General features: G+C 41.8%; 1 protein-coding gene across 1 annotated transcript in view; it reads left to right on the plus strand.

The window, feature by feature from the left end:
• Window positions 1-23,152, plus strand: part of LOC119484654 (hemicentin-1-like) — a 199,350-nt gene that overhangs the window by 118,143 nt on the left and 58,055 nt on the right. Inside the window, exons 15-18 of the mRNA XM_037763624.1 lie at window positions 6,180-6,518; window positions 12,336-12,386; window positions 15,107-15,382; window positions 15,526-15,663. Of these exons, the coding sequence (XP_037619552.1) occupies window positions 6,180-6,518; window positions 12,336-12,386; window positions 15,107-15,382; window positions 15,526-15,663 (804 nt within the window). The remainder of the gene's footprint in view (window positions 1-6,179; window positions 6,519-12,335; window positions 12,387-15,106; window positions 15,383-15,525; window positions 15,664-23,152) is intronic.

Here is a 23,152-nt window from a genome sequence, read left to right on the forward strand (position 1 = left end):
ATACATGTATATATACGCTATATAATATACAGTACACTATATATACATGTATATATACACTATATAATATACAGTACACTATATAGTTACTGGTCCAGTGAACTTTATCAGCCATTTCTAATTAATAATATATTCATCAAACCTCTAACAACAATATGAACAGCAGTCTTCATAAACACAATATAACCGTAATAATGATTATCACATGAATGATTATAAAAATAAAAATGAATGATGATCACAATGTTAAAATAACAGTACTTAACTGAATGATGGGATGTATTCAGTTAGTACTTATTTTTATTAGCCTGCATTAAAATATGGTATTTTAATGCAGGCTAATAAAATAAGGCAAAATACATGCATAAGATCATGGACTAACTGTAAAACACACTGGTTTCTGATCAGAGTGACTGCTGACTGAACAGATAAGAGGCCAGGATGAATCAAGCCTGGCTGCTGGTCTGGTCTGGAGCAGGCTAGCTGCACAGAATACATCTCCATGGTAACTGATGTGTCAAGACTAAATTGAGCCAGGTTAACTGGAAAACTCCAGCCTAATTACCTGTTATCTTGGTTTTGTGAAACAGATGTCTTCATTCATCATTCATTTTACCCATAACAATGTTGGCAGGTAAACATGCTCACCACATTTCCTGTTCTCGTCGGAGAGAAGAAATCTCGATACTGTCCGCTGTATTTATACCCTACACACTCCGAGTGAGACTACATGTCAGTCCACCACGGAGTGAGAGGGAGGAGAGACCGGATTGGAACTGGGCCCTAGACTACTATTACTACTACGTGAAGAGTTTGTGGTCCTAAGTTGTAGTTATTAGTGTTAAATACTATCGTCTTTGACTATCGGACTGTATCACGGAGTTACACTAGTCTGTTACAGTAGTGTGTTATCTAGTCTGTTATCTAGTCTGTTATCTAGTGTGTTGTCATCAGTTGATCATGTCTGGTGTTGTTAGACTTCAGTTCTCATCTCTGGAGCTTCTGTCTCTGTGTTTCTGTCTGCTGTTTGCTGGAACAACACGAGGAGATCAACACGGTGAGTACACTAACATTCAATCACTACCTAGTTAGTTTATCAATGCTCAGTTAACCACAGGACTTGTGTGTCTGTCACCTTTATAATAGTGAAGACAACGTTAACTAATTAGCTCGATCTCCAGCTAAATATCATCAGCACAGATTGATCTTATAATCAGTACAGGGTGGGTGTCAGAGTATTAGGAACAGACGGGCAATCAACTTTGACAGGGGGGGGGCATTTATTAATTGTTTCATGAAAGAAATAAACTCTGACAGAGAGATGTATACATGCTGTCACTTATGCGCACAGGAGGGCACGCACTCATACACATGCTATTATGTCCACAAAAACAGAGAGGTTATTAACTAAGATGCACAGCAGGAAATCCATTAAATGTTTTGCATTTAATTAACCTATAACATCGGGCCACCTGCACATTATCATGTGTCATGAAAGAAATAAACTATGACAGAGAGGCTCAGGCGACCATCTACATAGAGTCACTTGTTATGCGCACAAGCGCGCACGCATTCCCACACATGTTATACGTCCACTAAACCAGAGGTTATAAACTCAGATACACAGTGGGGAATCTGTGAAATGTTTAACATTAATAAACCTGCAACATTGGGCCACTTTCACCGGTTACACAACTAATTAAAGGATAAACAACATCTTTAAGCCACATCAAGAACCCGTTTGCAATTACAACCAGAAACGTAGCCACAATTACAAACGTGCAAATAATCCCACTGTCAGTGTAGCCTACTACAAAGCAGGAGCAATGTTTTATCAGGATGAATGAGTGGATTTATGAAGTCACCACTAGAACAGCTGGAGTCTCCGACTGTGAGTGCAGAATCCTCAACTCAACTTCTTTCCATCCGAGTAAGGGTTAAGAACCTCTGTGGGGCCCTTAGCAGGATAATAGAAAACACTCAGTACATTGGTGCTCCTAGGTTTGAGGACTGTAGTTGTGGGTTGTTAATCAGCTGATGACTAGTGTGAATCACTGCCACATGGGTCGTTTGAGTCGTCTTAACAAGATGTTCCACTTCCAAGTGGAAGCGTTCACAGAACATATTAACTCTGTGGACAGCAACATCAAGTTCACATGGGAGGATGTCAAAAAACAATAGCTTGGCCTTCCTGGACTGTGAAGTTCATCGTGAGTTTACAGGAAACCCACACACACACGGACCAATACTTACTCTTTGACTCCCACCATCCACTGGACCACAAGCTTGGAGTTATCAGAACCCTGCACCACCGAGCAGATAACATACCGACAAGTGCACAGGCTCAAGAAAAGGAGCGAAAACACCTGAAAAGTGCGCTTAAAACTTGTGGATACACAGACTGGACCGTTATGAAAACAGCCACAAAATCCAGAAAGAACACCAGTACCACGGGTGGCAAAGAAAAGGAGGACGGACGCAACAACATTGTCATCCCCTACGTGTCTGGAGTGTCTGAGAATATCAGGAGGATTTTTAACAAACACCGAATCCCTGAGTCTTTCAAGCCCAGCAACACCCTCAGATAGAAACTGGTCCCCCCTAGGGACCGCACACCCAAACACAAGCAAAGCAACCTGGTGTATGCAGTCCAATGCAGTGAGGAGTGCACAGATTTGAACATTGGTAAAACCAAAAAAACACTAAACAGACGGATAGCTCAACACAGACGGGCCAACTCCTCAGGTTTAGGGACAAGGGACACTCTTTTGAGGACAATAACGTGCATATTTTGGACAGGGTGGAAAGGTGGTTTGAAAGAGGAGTGAAAAAGACCATCTATGCCAAAGTAGAGAAGCCATCACTCAACAGAGGAGGAGGCCTAAGGCGTCACCTGTCTTCCACTTACAATGCTGTCCTGGCATCCCTGCCCAGGAGACTAAACAACCTTTCACACATGACCTCACCGGACAATCATCCACATCTGGCATCAACTGACTCTAATGACTCATGTGACAGTCATTCAAACCACAGTCAGAAGTGAAACGTCTTCAAGAATCTAAACCAAGTCCAGTTGCTGCTGATTTAACCCTTACTCGGATACTATGACCTGCATGACTGAGAACCTTCACAAACATCTTTCCATTTGTTTCGCAATTTTCGAGTGAGATCATGCCTATTGGCTGGTCATACAATGCAGATATGGTAGTTGTTTTTAATTGGCTAGGGAGGGGGGTGTTTTATAGGCTAGTACAATAAGAAATTACTCCCATTACCAAACTGTATGACTTAATTTTACTTATCGCTATAAAAGTATTTCAGTTTAGTTTTTTTGTCGGGAGAGAATTCAGCTGAGGGGCCACAGTGACCTTTAAGGACGGACCTGGACCCCCAAGGCCCATAACGCCGACACTGAATTAGTACAGATCCATGACAACACCTGACCCTCCACATACAGCGGTTTGGTTTGACGAACATTGATTAATAAATAATGTAATCATTTGTTTTGGTAAACAGTATGGCTAATCAACTTAGTCAGGAAATGACTCAAATAAATATGAAATATCATAGAAATGCCAAAATACACTGGAGGTGGGCTTTAAAGGTCCAAATCTTACAACTCAATACTGAATGTGAAACTCAGTATTTATAAATAAATATCAACAATGATAGATTATAATTGATTTAAAGTCATTATTAATAATTATAAGGCATGTTATTTGCTTCAAACCAAGGCCATAAACAAACAAGTCTACTTAAAGCAGTCAGTAGTCAATGTGTACACTGCGGGACAAAAGGTTCCCTGTGTGTGTAACCATGTCCAAATATACCTCTAACAATAACTGCAAAAACAGATCTCAAGGTCTGGGATCAGCACAGTTAATCCTCAAGTGATGTCCTGGTTCCAATGAATTCACACTGAATAACTAATTGGTCTTTGTCTGTAGATACTGATTGACTTCACTCAGAGAATAATACAAAGACACACAATAACTCTTTTGCTCTACCAATATTATTGAAAAATTCAACAATCAACTCCCACTTTTACTCAGAATAACAAATTAATAAATAAAATAAAAATACAAATCTGGCCAGAAAAGTTTTGCTGCAGCTTTAGTCTCTAAATTTAGTTGTGCACAACTACAGTTCTTATTTTAGCTCAGTCCAAAAGTCATTTTAGAGATGGTCTTCCCAATCCCAAATGATGGAAAGATCTTACTGGAGGAATAGTAGAAATGAAATCCAAGTCCCACTCAGGCCAGAGCCTTGTACTACGAAGCAGGATTTGGCGTTATCGAGGTAACTTCAGGGTTAACTCTGGGTTTTCCGTACTACGAAGCTGGTTCACTTCTTATCGAGGTAGATCACCATGGTAACTTATGCTGAACGGCTAACCTGCTCCGGAGCAGGTTATGTTCCAGATAAGAGATCAACTGGTATGAAAGCACCTCCTACTGACCAATCAGAGCTCAGTGCGGTGATTGTATGATAATATCACACACATATGAAGAAGTTACAGTCACAATCCAGGCTAAAAACAACACAGTTAAACTGACAAATACAAGAAGGACAGCTGGATTTATGCTGGGGGTGTTTACCTCTTTGAATTATGTTTCAATATTTATTTTTTTAACTTGCTCTTGAGTCCGTTTCACACCGCCTGAGAGGGGGACGCAGCTGAAAAAAGGTTGAAATAGTCATACACTCCACACATTAGCCATAGGATATAAAGATGTGTAATCCACCCATCCATTCCACTCCTAAAAATTTTTTATATCTAGACGACTATATCTAACTTTTGAGTATTCCGTTAAATTATTAAGTCTGTTAATTTGGCAGCTTCAACACTGTTACTTTTAGCCTGGATTAAGTGTTTAACTTCTTCGTATTTGTCTAATATAGTTTGCTCTTCCTTTTGCATAATGTCTCTCTCTGCCTGTCTGTTTGCTGTCAGTAGTCCTGTTCATGTCTGTGATTGGTCAGATGCTGCAAACACCTCACCGTTCATGTGAACGCGCTCATATCCAGACTGAGAAACCATGGGTTGATTTACTGAGTTGATAACCAGCTTTGTAGGACCGTTTAGCGAGATCTCGGTTGTTAGGGTTAGTTAAGCCAGATAACGAGAAGATACCCTGGGTATGTTGAACTCGCTTCGTAGTACAGGCCTCTGAAGTCCAGAATCCAGATCTGTAGTCCACTGGCCCCAGTCGCTCCTCTTTGTACAAATCTATGTAGAATGGAAACGCTCCTCTCCTCCTTCACACCACCACACCTCTCTCACAGCCCGGGCTCCTTCAACACATAAAGGTTTTCAGGCACCACGTTGAGAAATCCCCAGGTCTGGATCTTATTTTCCTTTTCTTTCAACTGTTGTAAAATGTTGAAAAAAAATTACTCAAATAAAACAAAGTGGCTTAGCCTGGACTATCTGTGTCTGATAATAGAAAACTCAGAATTCCTGTGTGCACTGAGGGTTTCCTGAGGGTTTCCTGTGTGCACCGCTGGTTTCCTGAAGGTTTCCTGAAGGTTTCCTGTGTGCACTGAGGGTTTCCTGTTCCTTATGAAGAGAAATGTGTTTCTGTCATGTTGGCTCATTCATGACTCACGTGACAACATGAAGAGGTTCAAGAAATGTATATTTGCCCTAAACCATTTAGTGCTTTGTAAACCAGCAGCAGTATTTTGAAATAATTTCTCTGAGAGACAGGGAGCCAGTGTAGAGACTTCAGAACTGGACTGATGTGATCCACTTCCTTGGTCTTAGTGAGGACTCTAGCAGCAGCGTTCTGAATCAGCTGCAGCTGTCTGATCCATTTCTTAGGAAGACCAGTAAAGACGCCGTTACAGAAATCAAGTCGGCTGAAGATAAATGCATGGACTAGTTTTTCCAAATCCTGCTGAGACATCAGTCCTCTAATTCTTGCTCTATTCTTCAGGTGATAGAAGGCTGTCCTTGTAATTGTCTTAATATGGCTGTCATCAGGTATTTTATAAATGTTAGCTTAAATATACTTAAATTATATCAGCATGACAAATAACCATAAATAATCTGAATAACTAACATGCTTATAAACTGGTGCTTCAGAGTTATTGAGGTGACATGTAAATGTGTTTTCTGCTTTAACTTTAACTTTCTCTATTTAAACATAATGATTAAAATATGTTTCTTCTTTCAGGTGTCGTCAAAGTGTTTGCAGCAGAAGGAAGTGATGTCATCTTACCCTGTTCCCTCAGCACCAAGGAGAACATTCAGTCAAAGCTGTTTGACTGGAGGAAAGATGGTCGGAAGGATGAACGCGAGGTGTTCCTGTATGATGCAGGCGTTCATTACAACAACGGCCGAGGAGGTCAGAGCGAGACGTTCAAAGGTCGAGTCTCACATTTTCAAGACCAACTGAAGTACGGCAACGCCTCCATAACCATCAGAAATACGAGGGTGACCGACCGTGGAAACTACACCTGTCATTTTCCACATCTTCAGCCACCTCAGACATTCTACATTGAGCTTGTTGTTGGTGAGTACTCTCATAAAACAGTTAAAGCTGCAGTAGGCAGTATATTTTTGGCATTATTGGGCAAAAATTCCATAATAACCTTTCAGCATATTGTACTTCAAGTGTTCTAAGAGATAACTAGACTTCTGCTCCTCCTCATGGCTCTGTTTTCAGGCTTTAGAACATCTAGCCCGTAACGGGAGACTTTGATCAATCACAGGTCATTTCAGAGAGAGAGCGTTCCTATTGGCGGCAGCATCACAATCTTTCTCCTTTTACAGCTAAACCGTGCACTACAAGATGATTCTGAAAACATCTGAGGAGAGAAATAGGCATTAACGTAACATAATATTGATTCATATTTGATCAGCGCTGCCTAGTTTGACCGTTTGGTCGGAGTTCGCGAGTGATTGACAGCCGGCTCTCCTAGACGGCAGCTGAACAGCAGACCTCAGATCAGCTCTTACTGCTTGTTTTCCTCCGGTCTGTGAAATCTTGCAGATGCCGTTAGGAGCACCGGAGGACACAGAGGAACATGATTTTTGCAGGTTACCTGTTTCATGCACTACTGTCATGATATAGCGACCGCTTTATAATAATAACATTTTGTAATCATATTTGCTTGAATCTTGCCTACTTCAGCTTTAAAGGATAGGTTCACAATCTTTCCAGTCTGTCTTAAAGGTCTCATATTATGCTCATTTCCAGGTTCACAGATGTATTTTAATGTTGCACCAGAACATGGGTCTCAAACTCGCGGCCCGCGGGCCAATTGCGGCCCGCAAGACGATATTTTGTGGCCCCCACCTTGATATGAAAGTTTAATGTTAGTGCGGCCCGCGAGTTTTATGTGAATGGCACTTTGCTGCGTTGTGTGTGGAAGGTCCCTTTGTTGCGCGAGCCCGAGCTGAACGAACCTACCAATCACAGCGGGGTATATGGCTCCCGGGGGCGGGCAATCGGCCGGGCTTGATGCAAGCAGAGAAACATTTCACAACAACTATGGCGGCGCCCGTGTAACATCGCATAAGCTTGATTAAAGCTTGATTTATACTTCTGCGTTGAATCGACGCCGTAGCCTGACGTGCACCTCTACAGAAATGTAACTACACGTCGCGGCGACGCAGACCGCAACAGCTGTGATTGGTCCAGTCTCTCAGCGATGCTGAGCGGCCAGGACCCCGGACAACCACAGAAAGTTCTACTTCTCTCTGCCTCCATCTTTTCAATGTTTGTTCACACAAATCGACTCAGATATATTTTCTCTTTTCGGCGTTCCAGTAATGTCAGTAAAAGTTCTGTTGTTCAACAGTTATTAGCTCCAACTCCGCTCAGTTTCTGTTTGTAGTACAAGAAGAAGAAGAAGAAGAAGGAAACTCATAGAGACGCCGCCGCCAACTTGCGGTTTGGTGGTGTAATTGCAGAGCAACACAAACACAGCAGGCACAACTTTATTGCGGAGTGACACCAAGTGGAATGAATATATATCTTGTCACACAGCCCCAATCATGTCTTTTTCAAAGCCTGCAGTGAAGAGAAAGGTTGGTGACAAGCACAGACAATTTCAGGAAAAGTGGGAGACGCAATATTTCTTTGTTGAGCACAGGGGCACCCCGACGTGTCTTATTTGCACAGAGAAAGTTGCGGTGCACAAGGAATACAACCTGAAACGTCATTACTCAACTAGGCATGCTGAGGAGTATGCAAAATACCAGGGAGATGATAGAGCCAACCGGGTTGCCAATCTTAAAACATGTCTACTGAGGCAACAAGATTTCTTCAAGAAAGCAACCAAAGAGAATAATGCAGCAGTCGAAGCTAGCTACGTGGTTAGTGAGATGATTGCTAAGGCGGGAAAGCCATTCACAGAAGGCGAGTTTGTCAAAAAGTGCATATTACAGGCTGCAAGTATAGTCTGTCCGGAAAAGAAGGGTCAGTTTAGCAACATCAGCCTTTCTGCCAACACCGTGGCAGAGCGCATTTCTGACCTGTCAAGTAACATTTATGATCAACTGCGTGAGAAAGCCAAATGTTTCCATGCATACTCAGTCGCTCTTGATGAGAGCACAGACATCACTGACACTGCCCAGCTCGCAATGTATGTCCGTGGTGTTGATGACAATTTTGAAGTGATGGAGGAGTTGCTCACAGTAATTCCAATGCATGGCCAGACCACCGCTCAGGAGATATTTTGCCAGCTGTGTGATGCCATTGTGGATGCCGGTTTGCCATGGAAGAGGTTTGTTGGAATAACAACCGACGGAGCGCCATCAATGACAGGGAGGGAAAATGGACTGGTGGCACTTGTTCAAAGAAAACTGGAAGAGGAGGGTGTGGAGGAGGCCATTGCTCTGCACTGCATTATCCATCAGCAGGCCCTTTGCAACAAATGCCTGAAGTTTGACAATGTGATGTCTGTCGTTGTGAAATGCATCAACCAAATCAGATCCAGGGGCTTAAAGCACCGGCAGTTCCGTGCTTTTTTAGAGGAAATGGAGTCGGAATATGAGGATGTGCTCTACTTCACCGAGGTACGCTGGCTCAGCAGGGGAAACGTCTTGAAGAGATTGTTTGAGTTGAGAGCAGAAGTGAAAGCCTTCATGGAGAAGGATGGGGTGGCTGTTCCTGTGCTAAGTGATCCCAAATGGCTCATGGACTTAGCTTTTCTTGTTGACATCATGCATGAGCTGAATGTACTGAACAAGAAGTTACAAGGCCAGGGGCAGCTCGTCAGTGCTGCCTATGACAACTTGAGAGCATTCTCCACAAAACTTGTGTTATGGAAAGCCCAGCTCTCTCAGACAAACCTTTGCCATTTCCCAGCATGCAAGGCACTCGTGGATGCAGGCACACCATTCAGTGGTGAGAAGTATGTTGATGCCATTGTGAAGCTACAGGAGGAATTTGATCACAGATTTGCAGACTTCAAGACGCACAGAGAAACTTTTCAAATTTTTGCGGACCCCTTCTCCTTCGATGTGCAAGATGCCCCTCCTGTGCTTCAAATGGAGCTCATTGACCTGCAGAGCAACTCTGACCTCAAAGCCAAGTTCAGGGAGGTGAGTGGAAAAGCAGACAAGCTTGGGCAATTTTTGAGAGAATTGCCCCCCAGCTTCCCTGAGCTTTCCCGAATGTTCAAGCGGACCATGTGCCTTTTTGGGAGCACATATCTGTGCGAAAAGCTCTTCTCCACCATGAACTTCATTAAGTCAAAGTACAGGTCCAGACTTACTGATGATCATCTTCAAGCCATACTGAGGGTCTCAACTGCTTCCTCCCTCAAGCCAAATGTGGCTCAGCTATGTGAGAGGAAGGTCTCTGGCAGCAAGGAGTAGGCAAGAGAAGCCATGTTCAGAAGAACCGTTCATGTTCTTCAGTGTTCAATTCATGTTCAGGACAGTTCATGTTCAGAAGAACCGTTCATGTTCAGAAGAACCCATTCAAGTTAAAGAACTGTTAATAATGACGTTTGAGAAGATTGTTTTTTTTTTAACAAAGCTTTTTTTGTGGAATACCTGATGCGGCCCAGCCTCACCCAGACTCTGCCTCCAGCGGCCCCCAGGTAAATTGAGTTTGAGACCACTGCACTAGAACATGTTTACATGCTGCAATGTTCAAAAACCCCTTTATTCTTCTCATACTGTCAGCCTGAATATACCAGCTCAGAGGCTCTGTTTGACAGAGGCTGATTCACAGCCTGTCTCCTCCCACTCTGCTCTGATTGGTCAGCGTTTCTGTCAATCAAACGTCCTCAACAACACAGCACTCTCTCGCCCTCCCCTCACAGAGAGGGAGAGAGCTACCTGTAGCTCTGCAGGTAAAGGGAAGCAGCTAGGAAAAGTTTATAAAACCACTTTAAAGTTTATAAACCAGAAACTTCACCCAGCGCAAGTTCCCGGAGGAATCTGATCAGAAATCGGCGACAAATGAACAACATCTGCGGTCCAGACTCCAGGTTTACCTGACGGTTTCTCTCAGGTAAATAATGCTATTTATAGCTCTGTTAGTTAACTCAGTGTTTACCTTCTGCATCAACTCTGTAAACCGTAAACACACACTCTGTTTTACGTTTGTCTTTACAGATCCATCTGTGAGAAATGACCGACAGAATCATCCCAGAGGAGAGCAGACAGCTGAGAGCAGACAGCTGAGAGCAGATAGCTGAGAGCAGACAGCTGAGAGCAGACAGCTGAGAGCAGACAGCTGAGAGCAGACAGCTGAGAGCAGATAGCTGAGAGCAGACAGCTGAGAGCAGATAGCTGAGAGCAGACAGCTGAGAGCAGACAGCTGTGAGCAGACAGCTGAGAGCAGACAGCTGAGAGCAGACAGCTGTGAGCAGACAGCTGAGAGCAGACAGCTGAGAGCAGACAGCTGAGAGCAGACAGCTGAGAGCAGATAGCTGAGAGCAGACAGCTGAGAGCAGATAGCTGTGAGCAGACAGCTGAGAGCAGACAGCTGTGAGCAGACAGCTGAGAGCAGACAGCTGAGAGCAGACAGCTGTGAGCAGACAGCTGAGAGCAGACAGCTGAGAGCAGACAGCTGAGAGCAGACAGCTGAGAGCAGATAGCTGAGAGCAGACAGCTGAGAGCAGACAGCTGAGAGCAGATGGGAGATACAGAGCTAAATAGCTACATGCTACCGCTATGTGACGGTGTGTAAACACAGTGAACATCAGGGTGGAAAATAGAAGATGTGAAACAGTAGTCAGTTCATTATTTCTGGTAAAAGACACCTGATAAATGTAGTAAAGTAATCAGTTATGGTTATTATTTACAGTAGGAGCTGTCTCTGTGTTACCATGACTACAGACCACCGGAGCTTAGCTTACCGGAGTTTACCAGAGCTGAAGACTTTCTCCTGTACCATGTCACATAACTTTAGGTGGGATGATTACAAATGCTGTGAATAATTAATATTGTCATCTGTCTACTCAAATAAAGTTTGACTGTGAAACAGAAATGTGTTGTGTTGCTTACAGTCACTATTTACTACCTGTACTCTTCTACATGCATGACATCAAATATATATAATATATAAATATCAGCTGTTTAAACAGTGTAATTACATAAAGCCTTTGTGAAAGAACATGTTATATTGAGATGATGGGAGTACATGAAGACTGTTCTACTGGTTCTTGCAGACTAACAGTAGGAGCTACTTTGGTCAAGTTCGGTTGTGGATTACACAGAGTGACGCGCTGTGGGGCGGGGTCAGCTAGCTGCGCGTTCTCTGGTTCAACCAACCCATGGCTTGCAATTCTCTAATGACGTCAGAAGAGAAAGGAAAAGCTGCGGAGTGATTTTCGACACCCATTTCCGGACAAACGGAGCAGGAGAAAAAGAGAGAGGATGGTCTTTTATGACACTATGGTGACCTGTAGACACACTGGGGACAGATATTGATGTTTAAAAGACATGGAAAAGTGCATTTTGCATAATAGGTGACCTTTAAAACAACACTCACACGCCCGTCTGAACACTACAACAGGTTTTGCTTTCTGTAATTGTTTGATTGGTTGAAAACAGACATGTCTTAGAGGAGTTAACAGACACTGTAGGATGTGTAATGAAGTATTAAAGGCTAACTTTGGTATTTTTCAACATGGATACTATTTTCCCATGTGTTTGTGTCTCAGGGCGCTTTCACCAGTCATAGTCCGTTTGTCTAGTCCGAATTAGGGATGTGCATTCCAAGCAAAAATACTTTTTGAAAATCACTGGGAATAAATCGATTATTATTCGGAACTCCTTCTAGTCCTACTTTCAGCTTTTGTTCCCTGCATGCGATGTTGATGATATCACACAGTCACAGTGTAAAAAATAGTTTCTTTTCTTTTAGATCGTGACCCACAGTTCTCGACCCTGAAGAACAAAAACGGGGAAACTGATGGTGAGTCACTGACAACGTGTGTGCTAAAGCTTTGTCTCCCTCGTGTATACATGATGAAATATATTTTCATATTTGAATTCAAGCAGGTGTAATGATATCGATGATGTCATGAATATTCTGCATTTTCTGACTGATCACTAAACGCTGATGTAGTATCTGAGCTTAAGGGTTGTTCGTCACCCTGATGAAGCACTTTGACGGTATTGTGTCAGCGTTTTGTGAATGATAACCAGACGCAGGGCGACAAAGTTTTAGCACACAGATCAGCGATGAGATCCATCAAGTCAATTTCATTTGTATAGCCCAAAATCACAAATCACAAATTTGCCTCAGGGGGCTTTACAATCCGTACAGGATACGACACCCTCTGTCCTTTACAGTGCGAAACTCTCATAGGATAAGGAAAAACTTAACCAAAAAAAAAACCTTTTAACAGGGAAAAAATGTAAGAAACCTCAGGAAGAGCAACAGAGGAGGGATCCCACTTCCAGGATACTCGGTCTGTGTTGCAAATCAGTGACATCATCCAAACAACAAATTTCTCCTCATCCGTCCTTTTAAGGTCGAGCACTGTGGGTCACAATCATTGTGTCCCATTTTATAGTGTGTACTATATCCTTCTGCTCTGCAGGTTTCAGTTGGTGCCTAATAATGCAGCACAACTGCCTGTAGTGCATATTTCTATTAACATGAATATTCTGCATTTTACTGCTTTGCATCTGTGTTTTTTATAGGGCTGCCACCTCTCAGTCGATTAGTCGACTAATCGGTTGTTTTGGTCTCAAGTCGACTACGATTTCTTTAGTTGGTTAGTCGACTTAAGCTAATTTCACACTACATGACTGACCGGCAAAACTACGTTTGTCAAAAAAACACACGAGAAATACACGGTAAATGACGTGAAACCATACGTGAGACACATTGCTGATGTTGTTGTTGGCACGTGTTCACAGGACAGCCTGTTTCCACAATCTTTTTACTATTTAGTCCTCTAAGTGCAACAACAACTTTGGTCCGTGTTGCACATGCGTCACATAGAGTAAGTTCCTATTAGGCTCGTTGGAGATGAACTGCGCCTCGCCTGGAAAGTAGACGAGATCAGACGGCAGCAGCAGGGCGGGGACTAATAGCTGCTGTCAAGTCGGACAGTTTCCAGCAGCCTTTAAAGAATTTACAGGAAGTCATAGTAAAAGTGACTTCCTGTTAGATCCGATCTGTAGGCTACTGGTAGTTCTCAGATCACATTGGGATTTATTTATATTTGTTTGTAAACATATGTGTAAATGTGCGTCTATCTGGCGTTGGATCCTATCCTTTATTTTTTTATGTCCGCTTTGTAAAGCACATTGTAATGAACACTCGTTTTGATAAGTGTTTATTAATAACCTTCATTACGGAAGGAGGTATTGTTTTCACCGGCGTTGGTTTGTGTGTTTGTTTTTATGTCTGTCAGTCTGTTATCAGGATTACTCCAAAAGTGCGTGATGGATTTGAATGACATTTTTTGGAGGGGTGGGGTGTAGCACAATGAACAATTCATAAGATTTTGGTGGCGATCCGGATCATGATCAAGATTCAGGATTTTTTTTAGAATTCCGATCAGCCTGAGCATTAAGACCACAGGGTATAACACATGCACAGTGTAGCTGATGACGCATTGATGACGCGTGACCCCGCCTTCTTCCTTTTTGTGGGAGCAGAGAGATACGTGTGTGGATGTGTGGCGAGACATCGAGCTGCGGCAGCTGCTGGCCGTCCGCGGTGAAAAAGAAAAAAGCGGTAGATGACAAGATGAGAGACAACGTAGTGTAACGTTATACAGACATAACAAGGCTGCTGAATGAGAGAGGCATCCGCCGATACGTTACACGGAAACACACCGTGTTAATAATAAGCCAATGGCGATTTTTCTCTGGTCTGGGGTTTTTTGTCGGGGAGCTCCAAAAACTGTCGGGGAGCAGTAAATCAGGGCTAAAGTTGTTAAGTGTGAACTAGACATAATCGGTCGTCTTGGTCTCAGTCGACTAAGATTAATTTAGTCGGTTCATTTTTTATGCTTTTCTCATGCTGAATGACTTATTTCCAAGAAACTTGTGAGCACATCTCTGTAAACACCAGATCTAAAGTGGTGCTTTAGTGTGATTCCTTTTACAGATCTGTCCATTAAATTAACTAATCGATTAGTCGACAAAATTGTAACAAACGTTTATGATACTTATACGTTTTGTTCAGCAAGATAATCTCCACTAATGAACAACACTTTATGATTTTTGAAATGTAAATGTAATCGGCAGAAGTAAAAAGCTAACGTTAGGCTGTGAACGAACTTCACCACGGTCACATGAGCGATGATACACAACGAGGCTGTAAAGGAGGACGAGTCGGCCTGATGGCGTTATGTATTATTATATTTAGCCACTTGTTAGCAACCGACTTTTTTAAGACACATAAAAGCTTCAAAATTCACAAGTGGGATATTTATTGATGTATTTTATATCGTAGAACAAAACGTTTAAATCTCTTCAGCTCGTGTTGACTACAGACCTTATTTCAGACATCTAAGTAAAAACACATCAACTTCCAGACGAGGGAACAGGAAGTGCTAAAATGCTAACTCATTTCCGGGTTTTAGGACTCATTCCTGTATCACTCTATTTATAAAGAGCAAGGAGATGAAGAGTACATTTCTGTTTATAATTTATTCTTAACTCTGTTCACAGGGGCAGCAGAGCCCTACATCTCCATCGTCGATATCACGAAGGTCGGGGTGCAGCTGAAGTGTGACATTCGAGGTGCGTTCCCACAGCTGAAGCTACAGTGGCGGGACAGTGATGGAAACGTCCTTCCTGCTGATGAGCCACGGGTCTCAGAGAGAGGTCTCCGCTACGAAGTCACCCTCCAAATCATTGTGAACCGGACCGCGACCAACCGATTCAGCTGTGTAGTCAAACAGGAGGACATCGGCCACATGGTTGATGCCAACTTCACTGTTCCTGGTGAGACTCATCCCAGTGTTTTTATCTGCAGATAATTTAAGATGTTCTTATATGTCATTTTAATCTTCATAGGTAGGTTATAACTACAATTAAAAAACAGTTACATTCTGAGAGTCACACTTGGTTTTTGTAATGTGTTCCAGAGAAACTGTTCGAGGACGTGTCCTGCAAAGGGGACGTCACAGGATGGATAGGTGGATTTTTTTTGGGAGCTTTCATCATTCTTGCAGTTCAAGCTCTGCTCGTAGCTGCTAAGCTCATCACAATACACCGTTATAAAGGTAAGTTTATATAATAGATTGTTTTAACATATATAATGTGCAGACATCAACATAACAGATACTCAACAGCAACCACCTCATGTCAAGAATCTGTAGTCTTTTCAGATAAAACATTTATCATGTTAGTATTTAAGAAATCCACTGAGACCTAATTTCTTTATGAGGCCTCTGGTTCTCGTTCTGATGTTTAAAAAGCAGTGGCGGCCTAAAGGTGAAGGCCCAGACACACCAACCCGACCTTAAAGAACTAGCGGCGATGAAGGCCGACTGTTGCGTCGCCTCACGTCACCTTTGTCTCGGCCGAGAAGTTGCACTCGAACACACCGCAAAGACTACAGCTGACGGCAGTTAGCACTTACGTTCTCCACACCGGCAGGCGGCGGTAGTCTGTATTCATCATTCAAAAAGGGAAACAGGAAGACCGAGGACGGTGGCTATACAAGCCGTTGTTATGATACGTACATGAAACAAAGCGGCGTTCCGTCACCACTCTCACTCACCACTTAGCTTCATTCCAGATGTTCATGTCTCATGTGAAAGTATCCGTGTGTTGGAATGATCAGATGAGATGAAGATGAAAAATGAGAAGAGCCTTCTGTGTGACTTTACTCTTTGGCTCGCTTTCCTCACGTCCGTTTCTCTGTCAATCAGAGTGATTTCTCTCACCGACGGGCTCTGCTGCCGATTCAACATGCTGAATCGGCCAAAAAAACTCCGACTGGGGCAGACTAGAGCCGACGGTGCACCACAAAAACTAGACCGACAGACGCTCACCGACGGCACCAAACTGTCCGACGGCTCAGTCAGGACCTTAGAGAAGCGAGCTTTTGGCCGGGAGGTCTTTGGTTCAGACCCCGGACCAGCAGAATAAATCTGCCCCTCCCTCATTACCACCACTGAGACATGGCCGTAGCCAGCTAGGGGGTCACTGAGATCATTTATTATTTATTTATTATAGCTTTATTCACAACTTCTCAGAGAACACAGATACAGTATGTGGAACATGTTTTGATTGAGCAGAAATTTTGCTGAAACAAATACAGTCTGAGCTATTAACCCTCTGAGACCCGCGTGATCCCGACTGACTTTACTGTCTTTCAGAGGCTGTAGCAGGTTCAGTTTGAAGAGGTACAGATATCATGAAAATCTAAGGAATCCATTGGTACCAACCATGTCATACTAGCTTGCTCGTGAAGGAGGATAAATAACGTTCCAAATTTGGGGAAAATTTTGGCAAGGAAAAACTGTCATGGTCATTTTCAAGGGTGTCGTTTGACCTCTGACCTCCAGATATGTGAATGAAAATGGGTTCTATGGGTTCTATGGGTACCCACATCACATGCAGTTTTGTCATGCAGTATAAATGTGTTATTGTCTCCTATTCTAAAATGGTTTATTTGAATATTTCTGCATACTGGGGTCCCTGACAGTCTTAAATTACATAAATTGGGTCTCACTGTAAAGCTGAGACTCTTGTGGAACCAATGCGCCCAACTGTATTCATGTGTGATGATGTTAGTCCCCATAGGAGACATTTCATTGTAGTGAGACCATTTCTTGAAACGTGACCTCACTGTATAAAATGACCTGTGGTGACCTCTAGGATAATCACAGCCTCATGAAACTTTACAGCCACAAAACTAGAGACCTAGAGCATTCAGAGGATGGATGGCTTTCCTAGCTAGATTGACAATAAGGAGGTTTCTGAGCAGTTTACACAACACAAGTTCTCGCCATCCAATCGCTGAAAAATGCAATCCTTGCAGAAATCTCCAAATGTCAAAAGTTTTTCATCCCAAATCACAGCATGGCTTTTTCTTTGTGTTCCTCAAGGTCTTGATGTCTTAATGTGGTATTTTGGAGGGATTATTGATTATTTAATGTTGCTATGGATAACAGACCGTTGCTATGGGCGCAGTTGTAATGTCGGCCTCCGGAGGACCATTTTTGAGTCAAATTATTGATTTCTAAAGGAAGTAGTCGTGTAATAAGCAGGATAATGTACAGCTAGTGGTTCATTGTTGTGAAATAAACCCTGATAGGGCGATGAGAGACACTGTGCGAAGTGTTTATTTCACACAATGACCGGCTCGCTGTACATTATCTCTTACTTGTTGAAGGGAACCTGAGATCCAAGATTCTCATTGCCAAAGACTGCTTTGTTGTAAATATTGTACATATGATAAAGAAACGTGACTTCATGTAATATATATATATATATATATATATATATATTCTTTTTTATTTCCTGCAGATTCTTGTGAGAAGACAAAGTGTTCATGTGACGACAATCCAGAGAAGCCACTTAATGCACCACCTGTAAATGGAAGTGAGTGTGTGAGTGTGTGAGTGAGTGAGTGAGTGTGTGAGTGAGTGTGTGAGTGAGTGAGTGTGTGAGTGAGTGAGTGAGTGTGTGAGTGAGTGTGTGAGTGAGTGAGTGAGTGAGTGAGTGAGTGAGTGAGTGAGTGAGTGAGTGAGTGTGTGAGTGAGTGTGTGAGTGAGTGAGTGAGTGAGTGAGTGTGTGAGTGAGTGTGTGAGTGAGTGAGTGTGTGAGTGAGTGAGTGAGTGTGTGAGTGAGTGAGTGAGTGTGTGAGTGAGTGTGTGAGTGAGTGAGTGTGTGAGTGAGTGAGTGAATCTAATATAAGATCTTTGAGGTTTTCTAGTTTCATATGGTACCAGTACTTCACTCTAACTTTAAAACTGAGCCCACTACAATCTTAAAATCACAAGTTGCGTTAATGAGTTAAAGAAATTAGTGGCATTAAAACAAATGTGTGCTAGCGCGTTGTCACTCCAGTGGAGCTGCTCAGTGGCCAGCAGATCAGACTGGTTGTACTGGGCAGCTTCCTGGTGTGAATGTGGTCAGAGCGTTCCTGAAAAAGAGAGGCTCCCTCTCAGTGAAACATCCCTGAATAATAATAATAATAAAAAAACAATAATAAATAAATAGGTCCATTAACTGTCCATTAAATGAATAGTTCAACATTTTGATTCAGCAACATGTTAAATTATTGTTTCTTTAAACAGAGCTCTGAATATCATCAATGTAGCCACAAGTAAACTTTTAAATGTAGGCTAACACATTTTACAGGTCTGCAAATGTCACGGTAATTAGGTGATAATTAGCAAATAACCTATTTTAAATTATTATTTATTTACCCTCACTCTAAATGGCCTGTAGGTGTGAATGTGAGTGTGAATGGTTGTCTGTCTCTATGTGTCAGCCCTGTGATAGTCTGGTACCCGTCCAAGGTCTACCCGCCTTCCTCCAACGTCAGCTGGGATCGGCTCCAGCCCCCCTGAACAGGACAAGCTAATACAGATAATGGACATATCTAAAGCTGCTTCATATCTGATGCCAAAACAGGAGCTCTGAATATTCAGGCGAGCTGTTCCACCAGCAGATCTCAGGCTTTCATTACAATAATAGTAATGTAACTTGTATTAATCACGTTGTGCCTTAAAACATCAGCAAAAACATGCAGCTTGTGAAATGAGGTTGATGTTGTTTTCTCTTCCTCTAAATTCATTAAAGGTTGAGCATCAGGACCTTAGTCTGATAAAGACGACTGTAATTCATAGTTTTCACGTGACGTCGCGGTCCTCTGGGAACGCCGACCTGGAGGGCAAAACAAAGCTGCCCTCCGCTGTCCGCCAACGACACCTCAGCTTCTACAACTCTGTTAGCCAAAATGTCAGATAGTTGTTGTTCAATTTGATGCACAAACCAAAGAGAAGTCAAGCCTGGGCTGTGTTCCTACAGTCCCATCTCGGAACGAAATCCCAGAGGGGAGGATTGTGAATTTGTGCAGTTAAGTGAGTCGTGCCGCCGTCGCTGGCGAGAGACACACTAGCGGACTACACTGACTGAAAGTGAACACCCGTGCAACCAACGACTACGACCACGCTAGCCGTCTCTCCTGTCTCCATGGTCAAACCAGCTCATTTCATTTAAATCGTTTTCCAGACATTGCTTCGTGAGCGACGTTACTGCGTCTGCTCTGCCTGCGTCTGTCTCCAACTGTAGCGGCGGCTGGTTTAACCACCGAGATGCGAGTGACCGTTAGCTTGACCGCAGTAACCAACGATCATTTCTTGTCCTTCACCTCTCAAACTAAAGATAAACAGATAACTGTAAAAAAATGAACTAAAATGAGCAGTGGTGAAAGTTATTATATTCTGTTATGATCAAGGAGTTGATAAGCTAGCGTGCTAGCTAGTTGAAGTTGAAAACGGTGTTTTCCCTCCAGGCTCTGTGCCAGTCACGTCACTGAAAACTATGAAGAGCCCAGATGAGAAGAGAAACAAACATCTGAGATTGTTATAAAGGTCAAGACTCGTAGCTGAAGGAGCAGAGATTGAACCTCTGTCGTCCCTTGATGCCAAAGAGAAGGTGGAGATATAATCACACTGGTTTTAGTTCTTATAAAGATAACTCTGAGCTAAAGCTTAAAGCTAACAGAACAATATTTATCGCTTGGGTGAATGTTTAATAAGTTCAAATGAAATGTTACTTTTGTGTTTGAGAGAATTTGTTTTAGAAAAGTTGTTTATGTCTGCCAAGTGCAATCCTGATGGTTCACTACTGTAGAGATGTGCAATATGTTGCTCGGGCGTCTCGTCGCCTGTCCGTGTCCGCCGGTCTTCAGCAGGGTTAGAAATAAGCAGAAAAGGCCTTTGGTTGTGTGGAGTGGCCCTACCTATATGCAGTACGAGAAAAATATGAATGTGGAACAGGGTTTGTCTCATTGGTTAAGATATTAAACAACAATCCCAGAGCTAGAATCCTTACTAATCAGACAGTTTCAGATGCATTTGACCTGTACAGGTGTTCTAGGCAGGGATGTGCTCTGCAGCCCTGCTGTTTGCCGTAACAATTAGCACACACTGAGATTTTTGGTTACAACACAGAATATACTTCAATATACGTGGATGATATTTTGATGTACATAACAAGGCCACTGACTTCTATTCCTCTCTTACTGGAGACGATTGACCTATTGACCCAAGCGTGCTCCAACAGCTCCAACAGATTCCTCTCAAGCTGGCTTTGGAAAAATGTACATATTTGGGGGTAGAGATCATGAAGACGTATAACTCCCTATTTGAAGCAAATTTTATGGCTATAAGACAAGTTTAAGACCAAATTAGAGTTTTGGAAAACTCTTCCAATTTCCTTGAAAGGCAGAGTGAACACAGTGGAAATGTGTCTCCCTCAATTGTTACACCTCTTTCAAAACGTACCTTTATATCTTACTAAAAGCTTATTTTTTTTTAAACTGGACTCTATAGTTCTTCCATTTATCTGGAACTATAAATCCCATAGGATTAAGAAAGGTCATCTGTGCAAGCATAAGGCGATTTTATGCGTTATTATTGGGCTGCAAACATTCGCTGTGTGTTTCCTGTTGGTTGGATATGGAGCCAGACGACTCTACTCAGCTCACTTGGTGCTATCATAATGTCTCCCATTCGTCTCAAAAAATCATGTTATGATTACAATCCCATTATTCATAGTACCATTCAAAGTTGGGAACAAGTAGCTGAACATTTAAACTTGGAGCGCTATCCTTTATCCGTCTTTTGCTCCTTCAGCTGGATGGAGGCTTTGACTGAGGGGTAGTGTTGGAGATTTATACATTCCAGGTATGTTTGCATCCTTTCGGCCGCTTCAGGAGAAATATGGGCTCTCAAAGACAGACTTCTTTAGATATCTTTTATCTTTTTTAGAGACTTTGTGAAGACCCATGTTTACCTGATTTGTGTGCCTTACTCCGTTTGTATGTGGGTTTATTTTGTATTTGTATTATTTATGTTTTTGTGTGTTCACTTGTCTCTTTTTCGTCTTGTTTTGCCTTTAGTTGCTGGTATCGTTTGTGTTTTGTTGTTAAATATCTGAAATTATGCACTTGACAGAAGTCTGTATTACTGATGTGATCCTAATAAAAATATGTGGAAATCAAAAAGAAAAATTGTTCCTGAAATTGTGTGCTAGAGAATATAGAATATAGTCTTCTGGTATTCCCATCAGTGCAGGTTAAATGGAGCCATGTTGTATCTGCCCTGTTACATGTAAATAATAAGGTAAAATCCTGTCTCCTATTTTGTTCAGTGCATTAATACATTTCTAAAACTACTTTCCTATCAAACATGCTGCAGATGATGTGTCACTGCGCTATGAGACTGTACTCTTTGTTAGCTGCACAAGCCACTTTGCGGTAGCCTCACATCTAGTAGATGATTTCCCTCCTTTTAACACATCTCTGATCATCTGTAAAAAGCTAAGTGATGTCAGAAATGGACACAGGTGTTATAATGTTACTTGGGTTGTGAACGTGCCTGTAGATGACAGTGGTGCAGCTACAGTTCATATCTTAAACTAACAGTATTGTTTTAAATTCAGCTTCAAAACTGATCAAAATCCTCCTCAGTTAATAGGCTATTGAGCCCATTCATTTTCACATTGGACTGGAAATGGGATGGATCAGGAATTACTTATTTGGGTATAACATTTACGTCACACTTTACAGGTCTACTACGACTGATTAGCAATTACTTTGTCTTTGTAATTAGAAATCATAAGTGAATGGTCACATGAGGTTTGCCTGCAGTGAATGCTGACACATATGACCTAGTTATGATGGCATAGCCACATGTCTGCTGTAACTGGTGGGTTATGGTATCATTTTCTATCTGTATGGTGCTCTGGTAGGAAGGTACACCGGACATGTTGCACGGACGGACTGTAATACCTTTTGCTGTGTATTGGGGAATGTAGTGATGCTTGATTTAAAAGTTATATAAATGTAAGGAAGCGTAAAGCACAGTAAATAACTTTTTAAAATGCAACTTTATAGTTTTAAACAGTTTTTATAACATGAAATGCACTTAACAATAACTTTAAACTTTAACAACAAAACCTTTAAATCTATAAACCAATGTAGCAATAAAGAGGAAGTCAAAATATGTTAAAAATCAGATTTTAACTGTCTCATAGGAAAGTCAATACCTGAGTTTATGTATATAAAGTAGTGGTTAAGTTATGCCAAATGACAAAGTATTTATTTCTTTAGACATATTTTTCTTGCAATTATACACTTTTAAATAGATTAATAACAGTATTTTTATGTTCTTGACAGTGATATATCGGTATAACAAACATTTTTTGTATAATTACAGAAAATCCTGCTGCTTTTATCAGTAAAGAATACTTTATTTTTATGATTAGTTTTGTTAAAATTAGCATTCAAAAGCTGTTAAAAAAAACGATATTTAATGTATTCCATTTATACGGATTTGTTTTGTTAAAACACATTTCAATAAATAGTTAATTACTGGAATCTTTTCTGTTATTTTGAAATTCAGAGAAAAAATGTAAAATTCTTGAGAAAAACTGTAAAAAAAAGTTTTGTTGTTTTTTACAGTGTGTGTATAAAGATGAGCTATGGAAACAGTTGAATGGGGGAAACACAGACTGTCTTGTTGTCAT

Source organism: Sebastes umbrosus, chromosome 1 (genome assembly GCF_015220745.1).
Source record: "Sebastes umbrosus isolate fSebUmb1 chromosome 1, fSebUmb1.pri, whole genome shotgun sequence".
NCBI classification, from domain to species: Eukaryota; Metazoa; Chordata; class Actinopteri; order Perciformes; family Sebastidae; genus Sebastes; species Sebastes umbrosus.